The sequence below is a fragment of the Drosophila guanche genome, unplaced genomic scaffold (assembly GCF_900245975.1).
Source record: "Drosophila guanche unplaced genomic scaffold, DGUA_6, whole genome shotgun sequence".
Lineage (NCBI taxonomy): Eukaryota > Metazoa > Arthropoda > Insecta > Diptera > Drosophilidae > Drosophila > Drosophila guanche.
In genome coordinates this window covers 1,035,495-1,055,591 of record NW_022995751.1, presented here as the reverse complement: position 1 = coordinate 1,055,591, position 20,097 = coordinate 1,035,495, and the positions used below count along the sequence as shown (strand labels likewise).

The 20,097-nt window shown below is 45.0% G+C and overlaps 1 protein-coding gene across 6 annotated transcripts in view; it reads left to right on the top strand.

The window, feature by feature from the left end:
* LOC117587205 (serine-rich adhesin for platelets) overlaps positions 1 to 20,097 on the top strand; it is a 123,778-nt gene that overhangs the window by 92,922 nt on the left and 10,759 nt on the right. For 2 of the 6 annotated variants that reach the window (XM_034277748.1, XM_034277752.1), the window contains 8 exons: positions 456 to 887; positions 9,986 to 10,261; positions 10,707 to 11,414; positions 12,850 to 13,575; positions 14,512 to 14,730; positions 18,385 to 18,558; positions 18,624 to 19,572; positions 19,887 to 20,028. In XM_034277748.1, the coding sequence (XP_034133639.1) occupies positions 456 to 887; positions 9,986 to 10,261; positions 10,707 to 11,414; positions 12,850 to 13,575; positions 14,512 to 14,730; positions 18,385 to 18,558; positions 18,624 to 19,572; positions 19,887 to 20,028 (3,626 nt within the window). Of the gene's footprint in view, positions 1 to 455; positions 888 to 9,985; positions 10,262 to 10,706; positions 11,415 to 12,582; positions 12,615 to 12,849; positions 13,576 to 14,511; positions 14,731 to 17,153; positions 17,494 to 18,384; positions 18,559 to 18,623; positions 19,573 to 19,886; positions 20,029 to 20,097 lie in introns of those variants that run through there. The other 4 variants (XM_034277750.1, XM_034277749.1, XM_034277751.1 and 1 more) reach the window with 4 other exon arrangements.

Below are 20,097 nucleotides of genomic sequence, written 5' to 3'. Positions count from 1 at the left end.
AAGTCTCTGGGGAGGAGGAGGAAATCAGAAGCTTTATAGGTGGAAAAGAGTAAATAAGCTTTGTGGGGAGGAGTGGCATCTTCAAAAGTAAACAAACAGGCTGAGGGAACCAGCCAAAGTTTCTCACACGCGTATCCCAGGCAGAAATGCAGCCCAGCCGGCCAATGGGCGCACCATGACACATTTAAGATAGCAAAGAATGGCAGAAGTTATAGGAAAGTTTTTGGAGCTGTACTTTTACTCCAATTTAAGATATAATCACCTAGATATTGAATACCTTTCTCCCCTTGAAAGCACATCTGTGCTGTGCCCTGTACGCTACTTGGGTGCCTAATCAATTAGCTGTTTAGGCATATCAACTAAATGTCATGTTAACTTAGCTAAACCTCAAACGTTAACCTCCATGGACACTTTTACTCATTTCTCTTTCTCTTTCTCTTTCTGTGTGCTTCCAGGTGTTGTACCATGAAATTGTATCACACGCCCGAGTCGTAAGCTCTTGCATACGTGCCGCCGAAAAGGAACAGCAGTTGCAGCAACAGCAGCAGCAGCAGCAGCTACATATCCAACAGCAGCAGCAGCAGCAACAGCAACCAGCATCGCTGACCAGCAATTGCTCGAGTGAGTCGGCGGCCAGCGATTTGGCCACAAAGTCCAGCAGTTTGAGCAGTGGCTTTGCCTCTGACACTGCGGTCAACACACCCATCGTTGGTGCCACAGCTGCAACAGCAGCAGTCGTTGTGGTAGCTCCACCACCACCACCGCCGACAAAGAAGGGCGAAGGGAATTTGGAGAGGCTGAGGGATCGCTATCATCTGCTATATCTGAAGGCATTCGAACTGCAGTTGTGCCTCGATAATCTACTGCGCAAACGGAGCTCCACAGCGGTAAGTACTATCCATAGATACCCCAAAATAATCTTTCCCTTATTTATCGATACTTTGAACTTGATTCCGATATAAATATAAATCCATTTCACCGGGGGAAATGCCCTTGGCAAGACTCGTCTTCTTCACTTTGGATTAACTTTATAGAGGGGAAATCAGCAGGGGTATAAGGTAGGAGCAAAAGCAATTCAATTCGTGCCCGCGAGCATACCACAGATTCTTGGAAAGAAAGAAAATGCATTTGGCGCCGCTTTCCTCGCTGTCGGATCGTCTCTGCCGCGTCGCCTCTCTTTTTGTTGCTGTTGTTGCAAGCCAATTGTGGAAATTTCTAATTACGTTTTTGTATAACTCCCATTCGTAGTTGATTTAATTAATTCATTTAGTGAAAATGCCGGCAATGCGACAAAAAATGTGTATCGGGAAAGCTTGTACTGGCTGTATAAAGTGCCACTGCAACCGGCACTTGCACCTGCAACTGCAATTGAAGTGCAGAGAGACAGAGTTTTCCCCTCTCTCTGGAAAAGAAAGAGGTGTGGTGTGTGTTTAAATGGTTCCTGTTCAATGGGAAGAGGATTTTAAGCAGGCGAATGTTAAAATTAGTTTGGCGAGAAAGCACTTTGGTGGCTGATGGCGGAATCAGGAGCGATTTCAGTAGAGTTTATAGAAAGAAAATCCATGTAAAATGGTTCTTAAGTACTGATTTATGTATCCTTCTTTAGATGAACCCCTTTCTTATTGGAACTATTAAAGATCTTCATAATTGCAACCAAAGCACTTATTTAATTTAATTCCTGTTCTATATTCCATTTCCTGTTTCCTCTCTCTATCTCTGTTATTTCTCTTTTTATTCTTACTTTTACTAATTTGCTGGCCATACCTCTTTGGGGCACGCATCCAACCCATCCGTTTCGTGCTGTAGATCCAAGTGAAAGTCAATTTGCCTTATAGACTCGAACACATTGGCCCAGTTGATGTCCAAACGATCGTTCATTGTGGATCCTCCTCTTTTCTTGGCTTCTCTAAATGTTTCCTGGTTACAGTTCTCTCCCTCTCTCTCTGTTAATTGTGTGTAATTTGCAGAGAAGGAAGAGTGCAAAATGCTTTGGCCTCGTGCCTTGTAAATCACTCGAGACACGCACTGGATGTGGAAGCCACAATTTGAAGCAACCGACCAGCTGCTGCAGTAGCCATAGAAGCACCAGCAGTTGCCTCTCTGACCCAAACACACACTTGGCTCCACTTCGATTCACCTTCCTCTGTGGGCCACGTTCCTTCCTCTATAGTGTTCAGCAGCTTCCCCTATAAGCCAGCGTTTACCTTCCTCTACTGTAAGCCACGTTCCAGCCTTTGTGGCAAGGCCCCTCTGGCTGTGGAGCAGTTCACGTTTTGTTTTCCTTTTTTTTTGCCTTTGTAAACCGCTTCATTTGGAGCCTGGCCTCTGGTGCAACCTGGCCACCATTTACCGCCTTCTGCTCTGCTCTACTCTGAGATTTTCGGTTGTTGGCCAAGAAACAATTTCATTTTCTGCACTGCACTGCACTCTCTGATGCAATAATTTGCATCCTCCGCCTGCTCTCTGCTTTCCGTACATTCGATCCCATGGATAATTTGTGTGGCTGCATGTGGGCGCTGGATCCCCCCGAGCGCTGTGGCAATTTTCAACACTTTCCTGACGCGCTGCCCCCAAAGCGGGAGATTTGCTCTACATTGGACATGCCCCAAAACTGCATGCCACTAATTTCTGGCCATAAAGGATATGCTTCATCAGCAGCCACGGCCTCGGTTAAAGACATCAAACGAAGGCGACGACAACTCCTTAACAGCCGGAAAAAAAGCGGACCAAAAACGTTGAGCGGGGACTGTTTGGGATTTGTACTCGTAAATGTCATACAGACACACTGAGAGACGAGTTTGAGGAGTTCATATTTGGGATTTCTTTGGGCGAAGTTAGGAGGGGAAGGATGTGCAATTTTTAGTTTAAATTCGAAGTTTACAGACTTACAGACGTTCGACTTAGTTTATCACTGCAAGAGATATTTGAGATGTTTCTAGAATAAATTGATACGAAGTTTCAAACTTTTCTCAGTGTTGTGCTTGCATTGCAATCGTTGAAGGAATATGAAAAAAATACAAAAGTAAATTATACAGCGCGATAAATCCTCCCTGCGAATCCAAGGTAGAGCTGTCACATTTCTCTCAGTATTTCGAATTAAGGGGAACAAGTATCCCCAACTTTATGACCCACTCGCTTTGAAAAACTATCCCCCTGTGCCCTTTATCAGTTGAGGGTTGTCTTTTTTTAGTAGCTGCCATAAAGAAATATGTTTATATAAAAAATATAAAAATCAGAAAAGCAGTAAAGTGGCAAACAAGAAACGGCTCCAGAGAGCGCTGAGGTCGAAAAGTAAAAGTGAAATTTATGCGCCCTCAACTTTGGAGTTCACGAAAGTCAACACCGAGCGGTAGACAGTAGACTGCTACGAAACCCCCGAAACCTCGACTCCAAAAACCAAATGAAAGTGACCGAAATGTGCAGAGAGCAGAGCAAATGAAAATAAACCAAATCAAATTTACGACGTGCCCGTGTCTGGACTACGGCAAAAAAAAACTTTACTTTTAATACTTAATTTTTTGTGCAGCACCGACTGACATTTATAGTTTCGGTTTTTTCGGTTTTCCATTTCGATTTTTGCCATGGAACTTTTGCTGTATTTGCCTTTACCTCTGATTCTCTTCTTTCTGTACTTCTGGTCTCAGAGACCATTTTTGAGACCCAAAATCAGCATCCAAAAGTTACTTGTTGTATGCCTTCTCTCGAGGTAAGGGTATTCCTAATCCCCAGCAAGTTTTTTGTTAAACAAATGCAATGGAATTGCATTGAATTATGGCTCATTATTGTTATGATTATTATGTTTTGTGGTTGCTTGCTCGGCTCCACTCCACTCCCCTTCCCTGAATTATGTTGTTTATTCTTGGAAAATGTTGTTTGTTTTACAGACCTAAGGATGGATGGTTGAATGGGTTGAAGGTTAAAATAGAGTGTGGGAAACATCTGTCGATGGTGCATAAAAGGGAAAAGATATCTCGTTCTTTGTGAAAAGTGTAGGAAACAATGCGCTGTAGCCTTGAGGCTTTGTCAAGACTTTAGCCTTGAGGAAATTCAGCTTATTGTTGCATACCTCGCTCCTCTCTCAATTAATGTCTATCAGTAGTGAATTTTCTTGAATATTTATACACCTAATTGGCCCCCAATTTGGTTGGTTTGTTAACCCATCAAGCCATCAATCAAAGAGCGGCATAAATCAATCCACAAGTCGACTACCAGTCTGCGCCTCCACACCCCAAAACAAACCCACAAAATGTCTCGCAGCAAATATGCAAATTTTGAGTTTTGAGAGTTTTAAAGCACGAAGCCAGGCTTTAAAATGAGTGAATGCAAATCGCATAATAATTGACAGAGAGACGGAGCAAGAGATACAAATGATTGTGGTTGGGGGGATACCATTTAGCCTGACTGGCTGGCTGGCAGTCACGTCGGAATCGAATCGGAACTGCAATTTATGTGCCTGTTGAATTGTTGTAATGTTTACACATGTTGCACGTTTGCATGCCTCTGCCTCTGTCTCTGTCCCGGAAAGCTGCGAAAATTCAATCCCAATAATTATGTTAAATAACCAAAATGAATGCAAAGTAAAGTAGAGGCGTGGCCACACCCCCGAACATCAACTGAAACACGGAAGACAAGCGACAGCGGCAGCGGCAAGCGACACACAATGAGGTTTACTTTTAATGGAAACTAAATCTTTTTATGTAGCGTTTTTGTTGTTGTAATTACTGCCTCTGTTCGTCGTCCAGGTCTCACTTTCATTTGGGGTCCAGTTGGTGCAGCGTTGGTGAAGTAATTAGCCGCAAGCTCACAGCAACAAAAAACGGAGAAAACAGATTATGTATAATAAAAATGGACACAACACCTAAAACAGAGTTTTGAGCATCATGAAAAGCCTCTAAAAGTTGGCCATACTAGGAAAGACTCAATGTTGGTGCGCATGTAGATGAAATCTGTACTTGTAACAGCTAATATGTACCTAGGGAAATATAACTTCGATATACTCGAAATTCCTATATTCCATACAAACATATCCATCATACCCCCTTATCAGGAAGCTCCTATAAATGGGTAGCTCAGAAATGCTTTTATATTGCATGTGCCACAAAACGCTGCTGCCCCTGCCATCACTCTTGCTACCACAACACTCTCTGTGCCAGCTCTCTCCCTTCCATCCTGCTCCCCTCAATCTCTGTGTCTTGGTCCGACTAAAAGCCACCGTTAGTTGATCTACTTTCTGGCCAAGATAATGACAGATTGCTGGACCAACAATATTCCTTTGGGGCCTTGCTGCCTGCTGCCTGATGATCTCTTGCCTTGATCTTGTTTTGCTTTTCATCCGCTGCTCTGTGTTTTCCTACGTTTTTCAATTACCGCAGTTAATGTTGGTTCCCACTTAAATGGTTCATTATTTTATGGTTCGATGGGTGGCCAATATTAACTCCCCCCCACCCGTATATATAATCGGTAAGAATTGAAATTCTTGAGGCATTTCTGTCCTCTATTTTGACTCTTTTTTGTGTATGTTTGGATTGATTCTGTGATTTCTTTTTGTTGGCTAGTCTTTGATATCATTATTTTTTTTTTGTGTGGTTTTTTTATGGATTTATGGACAGCTTTTGTTGGTCAGCAAATTGATTTATGAGCGCCCCACAATGTGGGGAGCGGAGCTGAGCCATAAGGAAAAACTCTAGAATAACAATCTTGGCATCAATTGCTGCTGCCAGCAGCTGTTGTCTTAAACGCCAAAGATTTCCTATATAGATCGAACAAAAGTTGAGAAATTACCAAGCGGGAAAGTTGGGGATAGAAGAAGGGGCATTCCCCACCGCACCATGAGAAAGGCAAACAAACGAGAGCAGAGCAGAGCAGAGCATGTTGCCACGCGGTGTCTTCGGGTGTCGTGTGGCAACATCTTTTGAGACATCTTCGAATAGGGGCCGCCTGCTGCAGCTGCTGCTTCTGCTGGTACTGCTGCCATAGTCCCCTATTGACATTTCCAAATGTCAAATTGCGACTTTTGTTTACTGCCATTGTGTTTGATTCAACTTGCAATTGTCAATTTTTCATTTTCATTTGAATTTCCATTTCCATTTACCTTGTGGCAGTTGCAGCAATGCATTCAGGCAACCTGTGGCAGTGGCCATAAATCAAAGCAACACCTTAACAAAGCGAGAAGAAGGAGTAACAAAATATGTTGGGTAATTTTTGTGTATTAAATACCCTAGGAAATCCAAGCCTAGAACTCTCCACACAATATACCTTTAATATACCACAAATACAGGGTATAAAGATCTCCCTACTACCCCCATGTACGTGCCTGCTAGGCTACAAAAAAGTCCGTGAACAACCTGCAAATTATGAGCCATTGCGTGGCTTAAGAATCGGGCATTAGCATCTCTCTGCGTGGGCTCTGCGCTCTCGTGGGGGCAACACCCACGCCAGACCGCAGCACCAATGGAGCGACGGGCAGAAGCCTCTCTTTCTGTCTGCCTCTTTTGCTAAATTTAGCATCTAATGCGATTTGTAATAGTTGAGCTAAATTGTGGGGACGTTGTCCAATGTTGTGGCTCTGCTGCTGCTTGCTGCTTGCTGTACCAGGAAATGTTTTGTGCAGCCAGCACCAGCACCAGCATCAACAGATATCTCTCCCCCCAGCAGCAGCAACAATGAAAGTAATAATATTGTCGCTGCTACAGCGGGTGGGGACTGTGGTGCTGGTTGCCCGGTTGCTGCATGTTGCCCGTTTTCCATTTGACTTGGAAATTTTCATGTTGCTGCATGTTGCCTCCATGTTGCCTGTTGCCTGTTGCCTGTGCGGGTTGTCAACGCTCCTCTGTGTCTGTGTTGCACTGTTGTTATTATTGCATTTTGAGTGTCTGCAATTTTTGTCGCGCCATTGGAGAGTTTTTTGTGCTGTCAAAATTCATTGAATGTTTTTGGTGCCGAATTAAGTAATTGTTGGGAAATTATGAATGCCTTGCAGGAAGACTAGCGATAGCCATGGACTCAGATATACATCCTCCACAATTGTAAAGGGAACAAGACTTTCCTCTATCTTTATTGGCAGAACCATAAATAAGCCACAACTGACACCAAAAGACAAACCATAAATACGCTTCATTAAGTTTTAATATCTCCAATGAAAAGTTCCAACATAAATGGAAAATAAATGCATATCTTGGCAAAATGCAACTCACGTTTTTATGGCATGATAATTATAGTCATATGCTAATGAAGATTGTGGCGACAACCAATCGATGCCACGAAGGCATTTAACGATAATTAATCGCTGGCGTGTGTGAGAAATGCATAATATTCATATGCCATAGGGGGAACAATGAGTGGAAACACAGAAACAAAAACCAAACAGTAGCAATTGTTGTGCGTTTTCCCACAGTTTTCTTTCCCCCACAAAACGGATCGATTGTTATCGCTCTATGTAGTTTATCGCTGGCTGGCAATGACATGAAAATTGTGACAGAGCACCCAGAAAATTGCGTGTCGCGAGAGAGAGAGAGAGAGAGAGAGAGAGAGATCTAAATCTCGAATCTCAGTCTGTGAATGACAGTTCCAGGAGAGAAACTACTTTTTCGAGGCCCTGTAAATGAGGTGCTAAGCGATGGCCCCGACACGTTCGTTGGGGGCACACGACGACGTGCCTTGGGGTCTAGTTTCCACAGACACTGCCCCTATTTTTATAAAGAGTGTGGAGGAGTTCCCTTGAACTTAATTTCCAACTAAATGCGGAACACAGAGAACGAACAAGAACGAGAACTGAGGAACCCTCTTCAACTGAAATAGAAGTGGAAGTGGAAGTGGAAGGCGTTACCATCTTTTGATGATATTCTCGAGGTTGTGCGCCCTTCCTCTTCCACCCAGAGATGGTTCTCCTCTCAGCCTCGTAGAGCTTGTTCTCCCTTCATTCTCCTCTGTGTTCCCCTTCTGAACTTTACATAAAAAGAACATCAATTTGTGGTAAACCCAAACAACCACTGTGGGTAGTCGTTTCGTAGCCAAAGATTGCTGGAGATTTTAGGGTCTTAACTAATCTGTTGCTGTTAGCTCTCATCCGTGTACCGTTTGTCAACGGAGTTTTTCCGCTTAATTTGTACTTTATTGAGATTGAAGTTGAACCAAATTGGTTGGAGATTTCGATTGAGATGAAAGCGTGAATACAGAGAGAGAGAGAGAGAGAGGGGGATATAAATTAGAGATGCTTCGGATGGGATCAAAGATTGCATCACACAAATGCGGGTGATATGATAATTTGGAGAAAGTCTCTAGCAAATGGCAGGGGAAGTAATCAGATTTCCAATCAGATATTCGATACGTACGAGCAGCCATGAGTTGTTGATGGAAAGATCTTCAGTTGAGATCAAGATGGATAAATAGGATGATGTTTAAGACGAGTACTTCAGATTTAATACCATTTAAAATGGGTAAGGGGAATATCTGCCAGTTTTCTCTAACAGAAGATTGCAAAGATTCCATATGCTCTCCTTTACTTTGATTTTCCATTTGAAGAGCCTTTGTAGATTGAGTTTACAGTCCACTGTTTATCCCATCATCTCCATTGGGGGCCGCTGTCCAGCCGTACATCTGTTTTGTTTATTTGGGCTACATTTCACCTCTTTTGTTGGCACTAAAATTTTGTTGCCTTTTGTTTCACTCATAAACAAAAACAAACAAAGTGGCGCCACAACACAAAGTGAACGATGGAGGAGGAGCCAGCAATTCCTCTTACCATAAATCATCTGGACAATTAGGTTCATAATCTGTGTCTGAGGAGCAGAACAACTGCCTGCTGTCTGACCTTCGCCGAAGCCTTCATGTGGAATTCTCACACAACGTTTCCCACCCCACCGAACAAAACTACAGCAAAAACTACACGAAATTACGCAAATACAAACAAGTAAAAAGCGAAAGAAAATAACATTAAATTGTTCGGCCAAAAACCATCAGATGAGGCTATAAAAGCCATTCCCAGTCCATGCCTTACCAACCATTCCACAGCTGATTGCACAGATCTCGTTTTTGAGCGGCTTGATCGGAGGGAGGAGGTCTGTTCAGGGGTTAATTGTGGAATTTCGTATTTAAATTTTAATAGAGTGTTGAGACCAGTGAATTTACAGTGTGTGTAACATGGAGATGGCGTTGCGAATGCTGTGCCATGAGGTAATGCTGATGCGGATAGAGCAAGGTCATTCGAGGTTAGACTATATTTCTCTTGTAAAAAAACGAAGCACACACATTTTTTGAATATTTCACCAAGTGAAGGCCCCTTTAGATGTCTCCTTCTCTGCCACATCATGAGTGGGTGTGTACATAAAAAGAAAAGCGAAAATTATGCATGGAAAATGTGAGACAACGAAGCGGGAAATGCTCTTTCTTTTGGTAAAAAGGGTAGAAAATATGGCTCTCCCTTTTCATACAAAAAAAATAAACTAAACGCACTCCATATATGATTTTCCACCTTGGAAACACACTTCCAATAAGAGTATCTATAGCACATTTGACGCCTCTTGTCTTGGGCTTATCCAACCATCTGTCTGCGGGACCGACAACAGCCAACAGACAGCACCAAGTGTTTTGGTGTTGGCCTGTCCTGTCCACCCGCTGATCCAATCCGCAAGTCCAATCCAAAATCTCAAGTCCAAGACTCATTTCGTGTGTCGACAATTGAAAGCAATTATAATTTTAGTCAACATATGGAAGAGGAAGCTCGGTCAGTGAATGGTTACGTGATGGAAAACAGGAAAACAGAAAAACAGCTCAAAATGTGGGAAGGAGACTTGTCCAGCAGCGGCAGCACTATAGTTTTTCTCTGGGAAAAAGATGAAGATCAGAGTTTTTGCCCAATTAAAAGTGGCGAGACTCATATTTGTGCATACAACTTTATTGCATTGCTTGCCTGTCCATAAACCCACTCAAAATGGGTTTCAACTACTCCAATCTAATGAAAACCTTTCCATTATCTTGATATTTGCAGAATGGTTTGGACGACGACGAGGACGAGGACGAGGACGTGGATGAGGACGATACCGAAGACGATTCATTTGGCTACGAGGGCGAGGGCGATGCTGCCACCGAAGACGATCTGAACGAGGTCAATTCCGATCTAGATTTGGAACAGGAGCAGGAGCTAGAGAACTCGCTGCCCGAGTTGATATTGCAAAGGTGCCACGTTGTTGCGGCCACAGAAATTGTCACACAGTCGTCGCACATCTCTCAGGATCAGCCACGCGATTGTCTTGCATCCCAAAAGGTAAATGATGTTTGCCGCTTGACGATTTGCATATCGTTATTGTTTGTTTGTATGTAGTTGTTTGTGTGTCTTACCGAGTAGTTGTTGCATGCCTTCTCCTACTCTTACTCCTCCTCCTACTTCAGTATGGTCAACTTTTTGCTGTTTCGAATGCCATGAACCTAACCTAAAACCCCCGTACCCCAAAACCTGATCCTTAGCCAAATACAGCAAACAGTTATATCCCAAAAAAGGAAGCAAAGAATACTTAACAAATGATCTGAAGATCTTTCAAGCTGAAAAACGAATTCCAAAAGCAAAAGCAAACCAAGTTGGCAGCACTCTAAAAGCAGAGAGAAGAGCATGTATGTAATCCCGATATACCTCCCTCCCTCCCGTGTGTGTTGCATCTTCCCCCCGCCTGAATTTAACATCCATGCACCCCGCTCTCTTGTCTTGTCTGTAGCCCGGCGATGAGGCCGACGAGGAGCTAGAGGAGGAAGACGACGACGAAGACGCGAATTTGGGAGCCGATGTGGTGGACTTTTTGATTGGCAAACGTTCCGCCTGCTGGCACCCGCATCCCCATACCGCCCACACCAAGGGGGCAGCCACCTTAACCGACTTTGAGGCCGACTCCGAGAGCAGCGATCTCGAGCAGGTGCAACAGTTGAGTCGCCGCGGTGTGGCCATATGTAATCCCCGCCGGGCGCCACCCTTGATAACACACTTAGAAATGTCACAGAACGGGAACGGCATTAGCAGCAACTCTGCCATGTTGCAGCAGCGTCATAGTTTGGGCAACAAAATGCTGCCCATTCAGATGGCCAATGGTGGCGGTAGCAAGTCGACGGGGGGCAAGAGCATTGCCGTGGCCGTGATCACGCCCAATTCGCACGGCAACACCAATCACGCTCACAGTCACGGGCATGCAGGCCACGGACATGGTCACGAGCTGAACAAATCCCCCCTGGGTCTGCGCAAGACGACGACCCATCGTCATAATGACACATCAAAGTTCAATAGGTCGAACCGCAAGTCGAAGAACTGCGCCATCTTCTACTTCAAGCATTTGGACACGGACAACGAGCAGTCGGCAGCAGCGGAATGCAGCGATCTACCCAGCGAAGATGATCCCTTGCAGCACCATCATCAGATTGGAGTTGGAGGCGACGTAAGTGAAACCCCACACAATCTATGGGTCGCAGTCTGGGTGTCAGTCTTCAAGCTTTTGCTTATTTTTCTCTGTGTGTGTGTATCGGTTATGGGTCATCATCTGATCATCACAGTCACAGGAAAAGGTGTTCCCGGTCACGTCTATCTACATCCAAATGGATGGAGCCAGAGTTCTCCCTTGTCTTCTACAGGCCCACTAATTAGCATGCTTTTCGCTTGCTTGTTTCCTTATATGTAACTAAACAAAAGATCTAACTATCTATTTAACTTCTACTATAAATCTTGTATAGTTTTTGGCATGCCTAACTAAATTTCTAAACATTTTGATGTTCCATTCTTCGGTAGTCTTCATTACCAACTAAAACCAATACCAAAACGTCGCTCGAATCATTAATCATTTAACCAAAAAAAAGATCATTATTCAAAATAGAATTTAAAGAAACCAAAACAAAAAAGAAGTCTACAACAATGTAAACTTTTATCCTCAAGAATCATTTAGAAAGAGAAACAAAAGTAAATTTGTATTATAGAAATTAGATCCAGAGAGATCTTGGCGGAGATCTGTACAGTATATTGATCTAACGCACATTTGAGTAGAATACACGTAGAGATTGTAGATCTATGACAGCTTTTTCCTTAGTATTCTATGAACTCTCCAAAGCAAGATCTTTCGCAAAAATAAACTGAACGAAATATATTCTTATTGTTGATTGCTCCCACACAGAATTCTCCTAAATATCTTTCATGACAATCAAAATGAAGTTTCAACAAAAAACATGTCTGAGATCTTCATCAACTTTAGGTCTGGTCCTTAGCTGGAGGCCTTTCCTTAGCTTAAGGTCTGCTGTGCTAACTGCCAGATATCTCTCTTTCTCTACAACCTCTCTACACTCTTCAGGCAGTCAGACGTAATTTGTTTGTTCATCTGTCTGTTCTGTGACTTCGAACAGAACTCCTACTCTGTCCGCAGTATTCTGACTCCTTCGTCTTTCTCCCCCACAAAACTCCTCATGCATTGACATCAGACAGACTTCTGGGGTCGTCACCATCCCAAATGAAAATAAATTGCCAGCAAAGACAAAGTCACAGAAGAGAGAGAGAGAAAGAGAAGAGGCGGTGCCCCATGTCCTCTCATGTGTCTGCGGCGAGTTGCAGCTTCAAAGCTCATGTGCAGCAGCAGCAGCAGCAGCAGCAGCACGTTGCAAGCTGCAAGTGTGCCTGTGTCTCTGTGCCACAACGTACAATTTGCCATTTTGCGCAAGTAACGCTAATTAAACTTCATTTTCTACCACTTCATCTTCGGCCTGAGCCTCAGCCTCAGCCTCAGCTTCTTTTGCTGTTGGGTTTTTCTTTTGGTTTTCCACTGATTTTAATGTTTCATTCCGTTTCCCTTTCCCATATTGCGCCTCTCTGTGGATGTTCCACACATACAGATACTGAAATCGGCTGATGCCTCATCGGATGACGACGACGAGGGTTGGCACTACACTGCAACTGCCACAACTGCCACTGCAACAACAGTGGAAACAACTGGCACAACGATTGTGGATGGTCTGCAGTCGACGGCCGTTTCTTCAACAACTTCTTCGGGGGGAAAAGTATCATCGCCCAGCGACGACTCTGATAAGGAGAACAAGGAGGCTTTGGTTTCTACAACAACCACAGCAGCAGCAGCAGCAGCAGCATCAGGAGGAGCAACAGCAACAGCTACAGTATCTGCAACAGTTGTGGCCACAACAACTGTGGCAACAAGCAGCAGCAACTACGACAGCAGCAGCGCCTGCTCCTCGTCCAACTCGAACGGCAGACACACAGAGACCTCGGCCACCTCGCGAGTCACTCAGATGCAGCGCCCCGTGGACCTGGTCAGGCACCATCAACAGCAAATGCAGAAGTTGCAGATGCAGATGGAGTTTCAATCCAGCGACAGACACATCATTAGCAACAACAATTGCTACAGCCACAGCCACATCCACAAAGAGTTGGAGTCAGCCAACAACAATGAGGAGGGAGCACACGATGTTGCAGGAGATGCAGATGCAGATGCAGATGCAGATGGATATGAAGGAGCAGAGGTGGATCTACATCGGAAGATGGGGAGTGTTGATGAGACAACTGCTGATATGGCAAATGGAAATGCCACCAAATCTACTCATCAGGTGAGTGACGCAAAGAATAATATGGAATTGGGTTGAAAGTTTAGATATTATAAGTTTAAAGGGAAGAAATTAGCTATAAATTAATAATTTTTAAGAGTGGAAGGAAGCTAAATGAAGGAGAGATTGAACAGGGGAGTGGGAGGATATCCTATGATCCACAAACCCTCTGCCCAACTCTCAGAAAACCCTCCACAGCTCTTGAATGTTCGACTGTCCAGCGATCTTTGGCTGCCATTTATAGACCAATACAAATCGAATTCAATCCCACAGACTAGAGCCGGTTCCCACAGTCAGTCAAGTGTCTGGGCGCTGCTCAAGACTGTCTCTCTTTCGGCCATGTCTGTGTCTGTTACTTGTGTCAATAAAGGAGTTTTGGGTTTTGTTTGCAGAATTTATGGGAAAGGAAAGGTAGTGGATAGTTTGAGTGCAGCAAGAGAGGTTGTGGCTGCTCACAAAAAGGAGGCAAATAGTATAGCATTTTCAATAAATGGCAAACCTTAGCGAATGATTAAGCAGTTGGGTTAATGAAAGCGAATCATGCACCGACTCCTGCCATTCAAAATGGGAACAAGAGACTCTGGCAACAACGAGAGACTGGTGGAGCGACCGACCGATCGATGACTACCGACATGCCATGTCGTGGTCCAGGAAAAAAAAACACGTTCATTTCGGGGGCTCGGGAAATTGAAATTGAGTTGAGCACGTCAAAAATGGGAAAGTACTCTCGCGTACTCTCGTACCAAAATTACTTTGGGAAACGTGTGATTTATTTCTTCATTCAAACCAAATGAAACAAAACAATTGAAAGGGCCAGTACTACGGATAGACAGGGATTTATCTTGCCCGTCCAAGGGAAATTGCAAGGAAACTGTCAATCTTTTTATGGATAGAGTCATGATTACTTACTCTCTGTTTTCTTTCTTTCTCTCCAAACAGATGAGCAACCAGCAGCAGCATTTCTATAGCCGTGCGGACATTTGCAACATCAGCGTGTGGCCCAGCGAGGCAGGAACAACAGCTACAACAACAACATCGAATGGCAATCGAAATTTGCCTCCACGTTCCCCGGCAAAGTCTGCGAAATCATCAAAGTCGCAGGCCAGCAGCAGCAATGCCACCATGTCGGCATCCCTGATGCTTTCCTCGCCAGTCAAAGTGAGTATCTATCAGTTGGAGGAAGGAAGTGGAGCTTCCTATTCTTAGACTCTAAGATGCTGTATGGCTTTCACTTTAGTGGGGGGAATTCCAGAGCTCTAGCTGCGTTTCCTTCTTTGATCTTCCAGCGGCTTCTTAGTTTCAATTTCATTTTCGGTTTCCCTTGGCGTCCGACCAATCCATCCATCGATCGATCATTGGCCTATCGAGTGGACTCCTTCAATGCCGGTGGTCCACTCTTGTGTGTGTGCGCGAGTTTGCGTCTCAAATTTCTCTAATCTCCTTTTGTGGTCAACAATTTTCGTGTAAATTCGCGGGTAAAACATGCACGAACATGTCTCTGGCAGGCGCTGACAACTTGCTTGCCATTTAATGGAGTATTACACTCATCTCATCTTTTGGGGTAATGCGATCTATGGCTCAGTGGAGCTGTGTCAGCCCAGAGTGTGGGTGTCAATGTCTCCCACTCCACTCCACCCCCCCTGCTATGAGCATGCTGTGTGGCCTGCCTTCCATCTATCATTTGTCGCGCCACTGCGTTGTGCCCATCAATGTCCGTCGTGCAACGTGTTTGACACTGGACACTCTCATTTTCCTTTGCTGCCAAACGCAACCACAACATGTTGCGCATGCTCGTGTGCATTTGCATTTGCATTTGTCGCCGTTGCACGCAATTTTCTCTACCATCCGCTGCAGCCGGAGGGCAGTCAATGGCAGGGGGAGTCACTCCACTGCTACGCATAAAGTGCACTACAGTGCGTTGATTTATTGAGAGTGAAATTTTGTGGAGCTTTGATTCATTTTGACAAATTTAAAGCGAGCCCAAAAACCTGAACCTGAACTCAAATGGAAACTACGCGTAATACATCACGTTACCTTCTCCACTAGAGATTTCCCAGATAAGGAAAAGCCATGCGGCAGAGCAATGACGTTAGAAATCATTGATACCACAGCACAGCACTAAAAATTCAATTATCTTATCGATGGACACAGGTGATTTGTGTCTTTTTTTTTGCCAAATTATAAAGAGGCAGAAAGAAAAGAAAGAGATATAATAGACAATGCGGCCATAGACAATCACTATAAATGTTTATAGTATAGAGAGAGAGAGAGATTATTAAGAAAGAAATGATTCAGGAGTTAACGAAATAAGAGCAGAAGGAGAGCCCATGGGCTCTCTATCTCTCTCTCCCCTTCCATAGACACACTTCCATAGACCATGGTCACTGTTAATGGCAGTTGCTCTCAAAGATTTATTCGATTTCACATTGATTTTTTGCACTACCATTATCTTATCTAGCTGTCGCTTGTCCCCCGCTTGTACCCACTCCCGCACGCCCCCCACTCACACCCTCTTGGGGCTATTATCAAACGCATTTCGGTTCGACAGTTTATTTTAATTCGTTTTAACTGTGCCTGAGCATGGGGGCATGGGGTTGGGGTTGGGGGCCATATGAAGCTGCCGGAGTGTGAGTGCCGTAGTCAGTATCTCCCTCCCTGCCCCTCATGTTCCATTCCAGAGCCACAAGGCAGAGCAATAGCCTCTCTCTCATCCGCTCGCTCGCTCGCTCGCTTCAGTGCGATTCGCAACGTTGGAGCCAACGGCAGACGAAACGGTTAGCGGACGAGAGACTCTCCCAGATACTATTCGCAGTCGTAGTCGTAGTCGCGTTCGCAGATGTACATAGCAGATGAAAACCGACCAAACAACAAACAATTGTTTAACAAAAACTAACAATGGAAAGCAATAAAAAACAGTAGAAAAAGTGTAGATTTGCATTAAAACAAAAAACAGCGATACAAAAAAAGAGTGCAAAAACACGCCGCTAGATAACCTCAGTGCTTCTGCAACTGTAAACATTTCGAAGTGGTCTCAATTTCAAATAATTAACGCGATTAGATTTGCCAAAAGGAAAAGGAGAGAAACATAAACAGAAAGAGTGCTGTGCGTAGAGCGATACAACGACAACTGTTCAGGCTCCACCGAGGCAGAGGGACAGGAGCAGGAGCAGGAGAGGAGTACCCACAAGAAGGAGCCACAGATAGATGCTGACAGTTCAAGAGTCTGCTCTCTCTCTCTACACTCTACGGTCTGAGAGCTGTAGATAGTTTCAAGTTTTGGGCCTTAATTGGTGGCTTCATGCCACAGACTCGCATTAATAATTGCCTTTAATTATCACAGACGCCCAATCGCTGCTGTTGTTCCCCCTCGCCCGTCGCTGCCCGCTGTGTGGCAGAGTAACTGTGAACCGTTCACGACGGCTGTTTTCACTTGCGGGGCATTCGCGCATTCGCATTAGAAAATTGTTTCCGTTTTGCTGAGCACTGAGCTCCAGTCAGTGGCTGCCAAACTTCCCTCCTTTGTCGATCGTCGGTGTTCGTGGTGTTTCGCGTGCCGTGCAGTGCCGTGCCGCTCGTTGCCGCAGGAAGTTGTTAATTAAATTAAGCCCAAGATCAACATTAAACTCAAGTGTAGACAGTGTTTCAACTTCACTGAATGAGTGATAAAGATACATCAGATAGAGATACAGACACAAACACAAAGTTGCCAGCAGAAAAAAGCAAAATAAAAACAGAGCCATCAACATCTGTTTTTGGGGCATTCAAACACTCTCAATAAAAAACCTTCAAAATGTTCAATTGCCCCAAGCAAAAACTAAAGTGAAATACACCCAAAAAGCTACAACATTTTCGTAATCCAATTGGAATAATTAGCCATGGTTGATTGGATTTGAACTATGAGTATTTTGAATTCCGATTTTGGTAAGCAAAAGTAAAGCAGAACTTTGATGCAAACAAATTATCGTTTGGGGTTCCCACACCAATGATTTCCTTATAAGGAATGAAAGATAACGTGGAATGGGCAAGGGAAACACAGAAGTCTACTTTTATACTTCTACTGCACCCAAGTAATCCACTTGAAAGTCACAAAATGAATAGTTGTCCCTATTTCCACCTCCTTTTTTCCCACTTGCACATTTATTTGTCTGCCTTCTATTATGTTCAGAGTCATTCCCACACAAACACATTTCGCTGTGCAATACAAAAGACTTTTCCTGGAATGGTGGAACCCACGACCCACTCACTTGATTGATGAGTGGAGCCATCCACTAAAAAAAAGCAGAGAAATAAATAGAACTCGAGAGGGAGATAAGAATTGTCTGTATAAATTGCGAATTCAAGTCTCCACTTTGCACTCCCCCATTCTGACTCCTCTACACAATGTTTTGCCCCTCTACACACTCCATTGAAATCCACTCTACAATAATGACGTTGAAGTGCACTATAAATGGGTGACAAAACTGCGATAAGGGGAATGAGTGAATGGTTTTGCACGATAAGAGAATGCCTCCCACCCTGATAAGGCATGGCAATAGGCTCTGACTCTCCATTGCTCTCTCTTTTTCAGTGCACTTCCTCTTTCTTACACTCATTTACTCTCTCTGTGTGTAGATATATATTTTCCGATATTAGTCAGCCTCATGACTCCACTGAATCAACAGGCAAAGCGGCAAAGACTCTGCGATTTGCCACGCTCATTAATTTCCGACCTCTCGAAGTGCTCACTCGCTCTGCTCGCAGCTCCCTCTACGACTCTGAAAAACTCTCTGTTTTACCATCTCTATAACTCGACAACTCTGTGTCGCTGTTTAGGTCTCGCATGATTCAATCAAGCAGCTTGTGCTGGAAGCCGAGCATCTGGTGCGCGACGCTCAAGAGGCCGCTCTGAAGACACCAACGAAGCAGAAACATTCCATCATTAAAATCTCGTCGACGGTCAAGAAACGAGAGGTTCACATGCCGCCGCCAATCAAGCAGCGCGTTGAGGTAAGTCCTTCGAGGAATCTTTACTTCAAAGCCCAAAACTAACTCTTTCTTTTGATCCTTTGCAGGAGTGGCTTGAGCATCAACCATCCACACCACAGCTGCTGACACGCAGTCACACCCATGAGCTACTCCCTGGCTGCAAGCCCGATGACTGCGAGGCTTCGGGAGAGGCGTCCGAAACAGACTCCGTGCCACAGACGGGAGCAGCCGCACTCAATGGCGGTGGATCGGATACCTCCGAGGGCTTCACCGATTCCATAGCCACCTGCATGCAGACGAGCACCAATTCGTATGGAAACTCCACGGAGCGGATTGGGGGATCTGCAGAGCCCATTGGCCAGCCTGTCACGCCTCTGGGCTTTGGCAGCAGCAATCAGAGCTTGAACGTGAAGATTGTGAAGCGCCCGCAGGCACGCCGCAAGTCGGAGCGTCCGTGGTCCGTTTCTTGCCTCTCGCAGCTGACGACAGACGCTGCCGGCCACCAGTTGACGACTGCCATCGTCTCGGTGGGACAGAACGCCCCGCCGGGCCTTGCCAGCCACTCGATTAGCGAAAGTGCTTTGGATTCGCTTTCTCCGGGACCCAGGCCACGGGCGGCCTCCTCCTCGGGCACAGGCAGTAATGCGGCCCGCAAGAGTGACAGCAAGGGATCCCTGAGACGCCGCAAGGCACGCAAGAAGCGCATCTCCGCTGCCTCTGCAGGCAGGAAATCAGATTCCGGCTCGGAGGCTGGAGGAGGGGATCTCACACAGACTCTGATGAAGTCTTGCGAGTCCATGTCCTCGCAGCAGCTGCAGGAGTTTACAAATGCTTTGTTGAGCATCCAGAAGGGAGCTCCAGGAAGTCCCCGAGCAGAGGGCAGTCTACTGGTTGAAGGCGATTCGGAGTCACAGTTGATGCTGCCGAAGTTCCGTGTGGGTTCCTTCACCACCGCTGGATTAATGGCCACCGATACGAGACTGGGAGCACTGGCCGCCCTGTCCAACTACATGAATGAGGATGAACAGCAAGCAGGTAAGAATAGACTTGGGAATAGATCCACCGTTTAAGAATAGGATCACACTTTTATCTCTCTGTCAATCTTTGTTCTCTCTAACACAAGCACCCAAGCCGGTAAAGACCAGGCCCAAAGGTACAGCCAATGCACCCCCAATAGAAATGAAAACATTCCTTCAGAAATCACGGATGTACAGTGAGAGCTTCAATGCTTTCATTGTACGTCTATTCACCCCTTCTTTTCTATCCATCCATCACATCTGTCACATCAATGTAACACGCCAAAACGTAGCCAATTATTACAATTATCGTGTCATTCCTCTCCCGCACAGAACTCAGCACTGAGGATCATCATAGCAGCATCTCGGAGACTGCCTGGGACAACTATCAAGAGAAATACAACTCGGAGAACTATTCCGAGGGCTTTGATTCAGATGCGGCCCGTCGTCTCTTGGAATTTGGCGACGACTATCGGTGAGTGCACAGAGATGAGGGATGTATGATGATGAGAGCCATCATGACCTTTGAAAGCTTGCCAAGAAA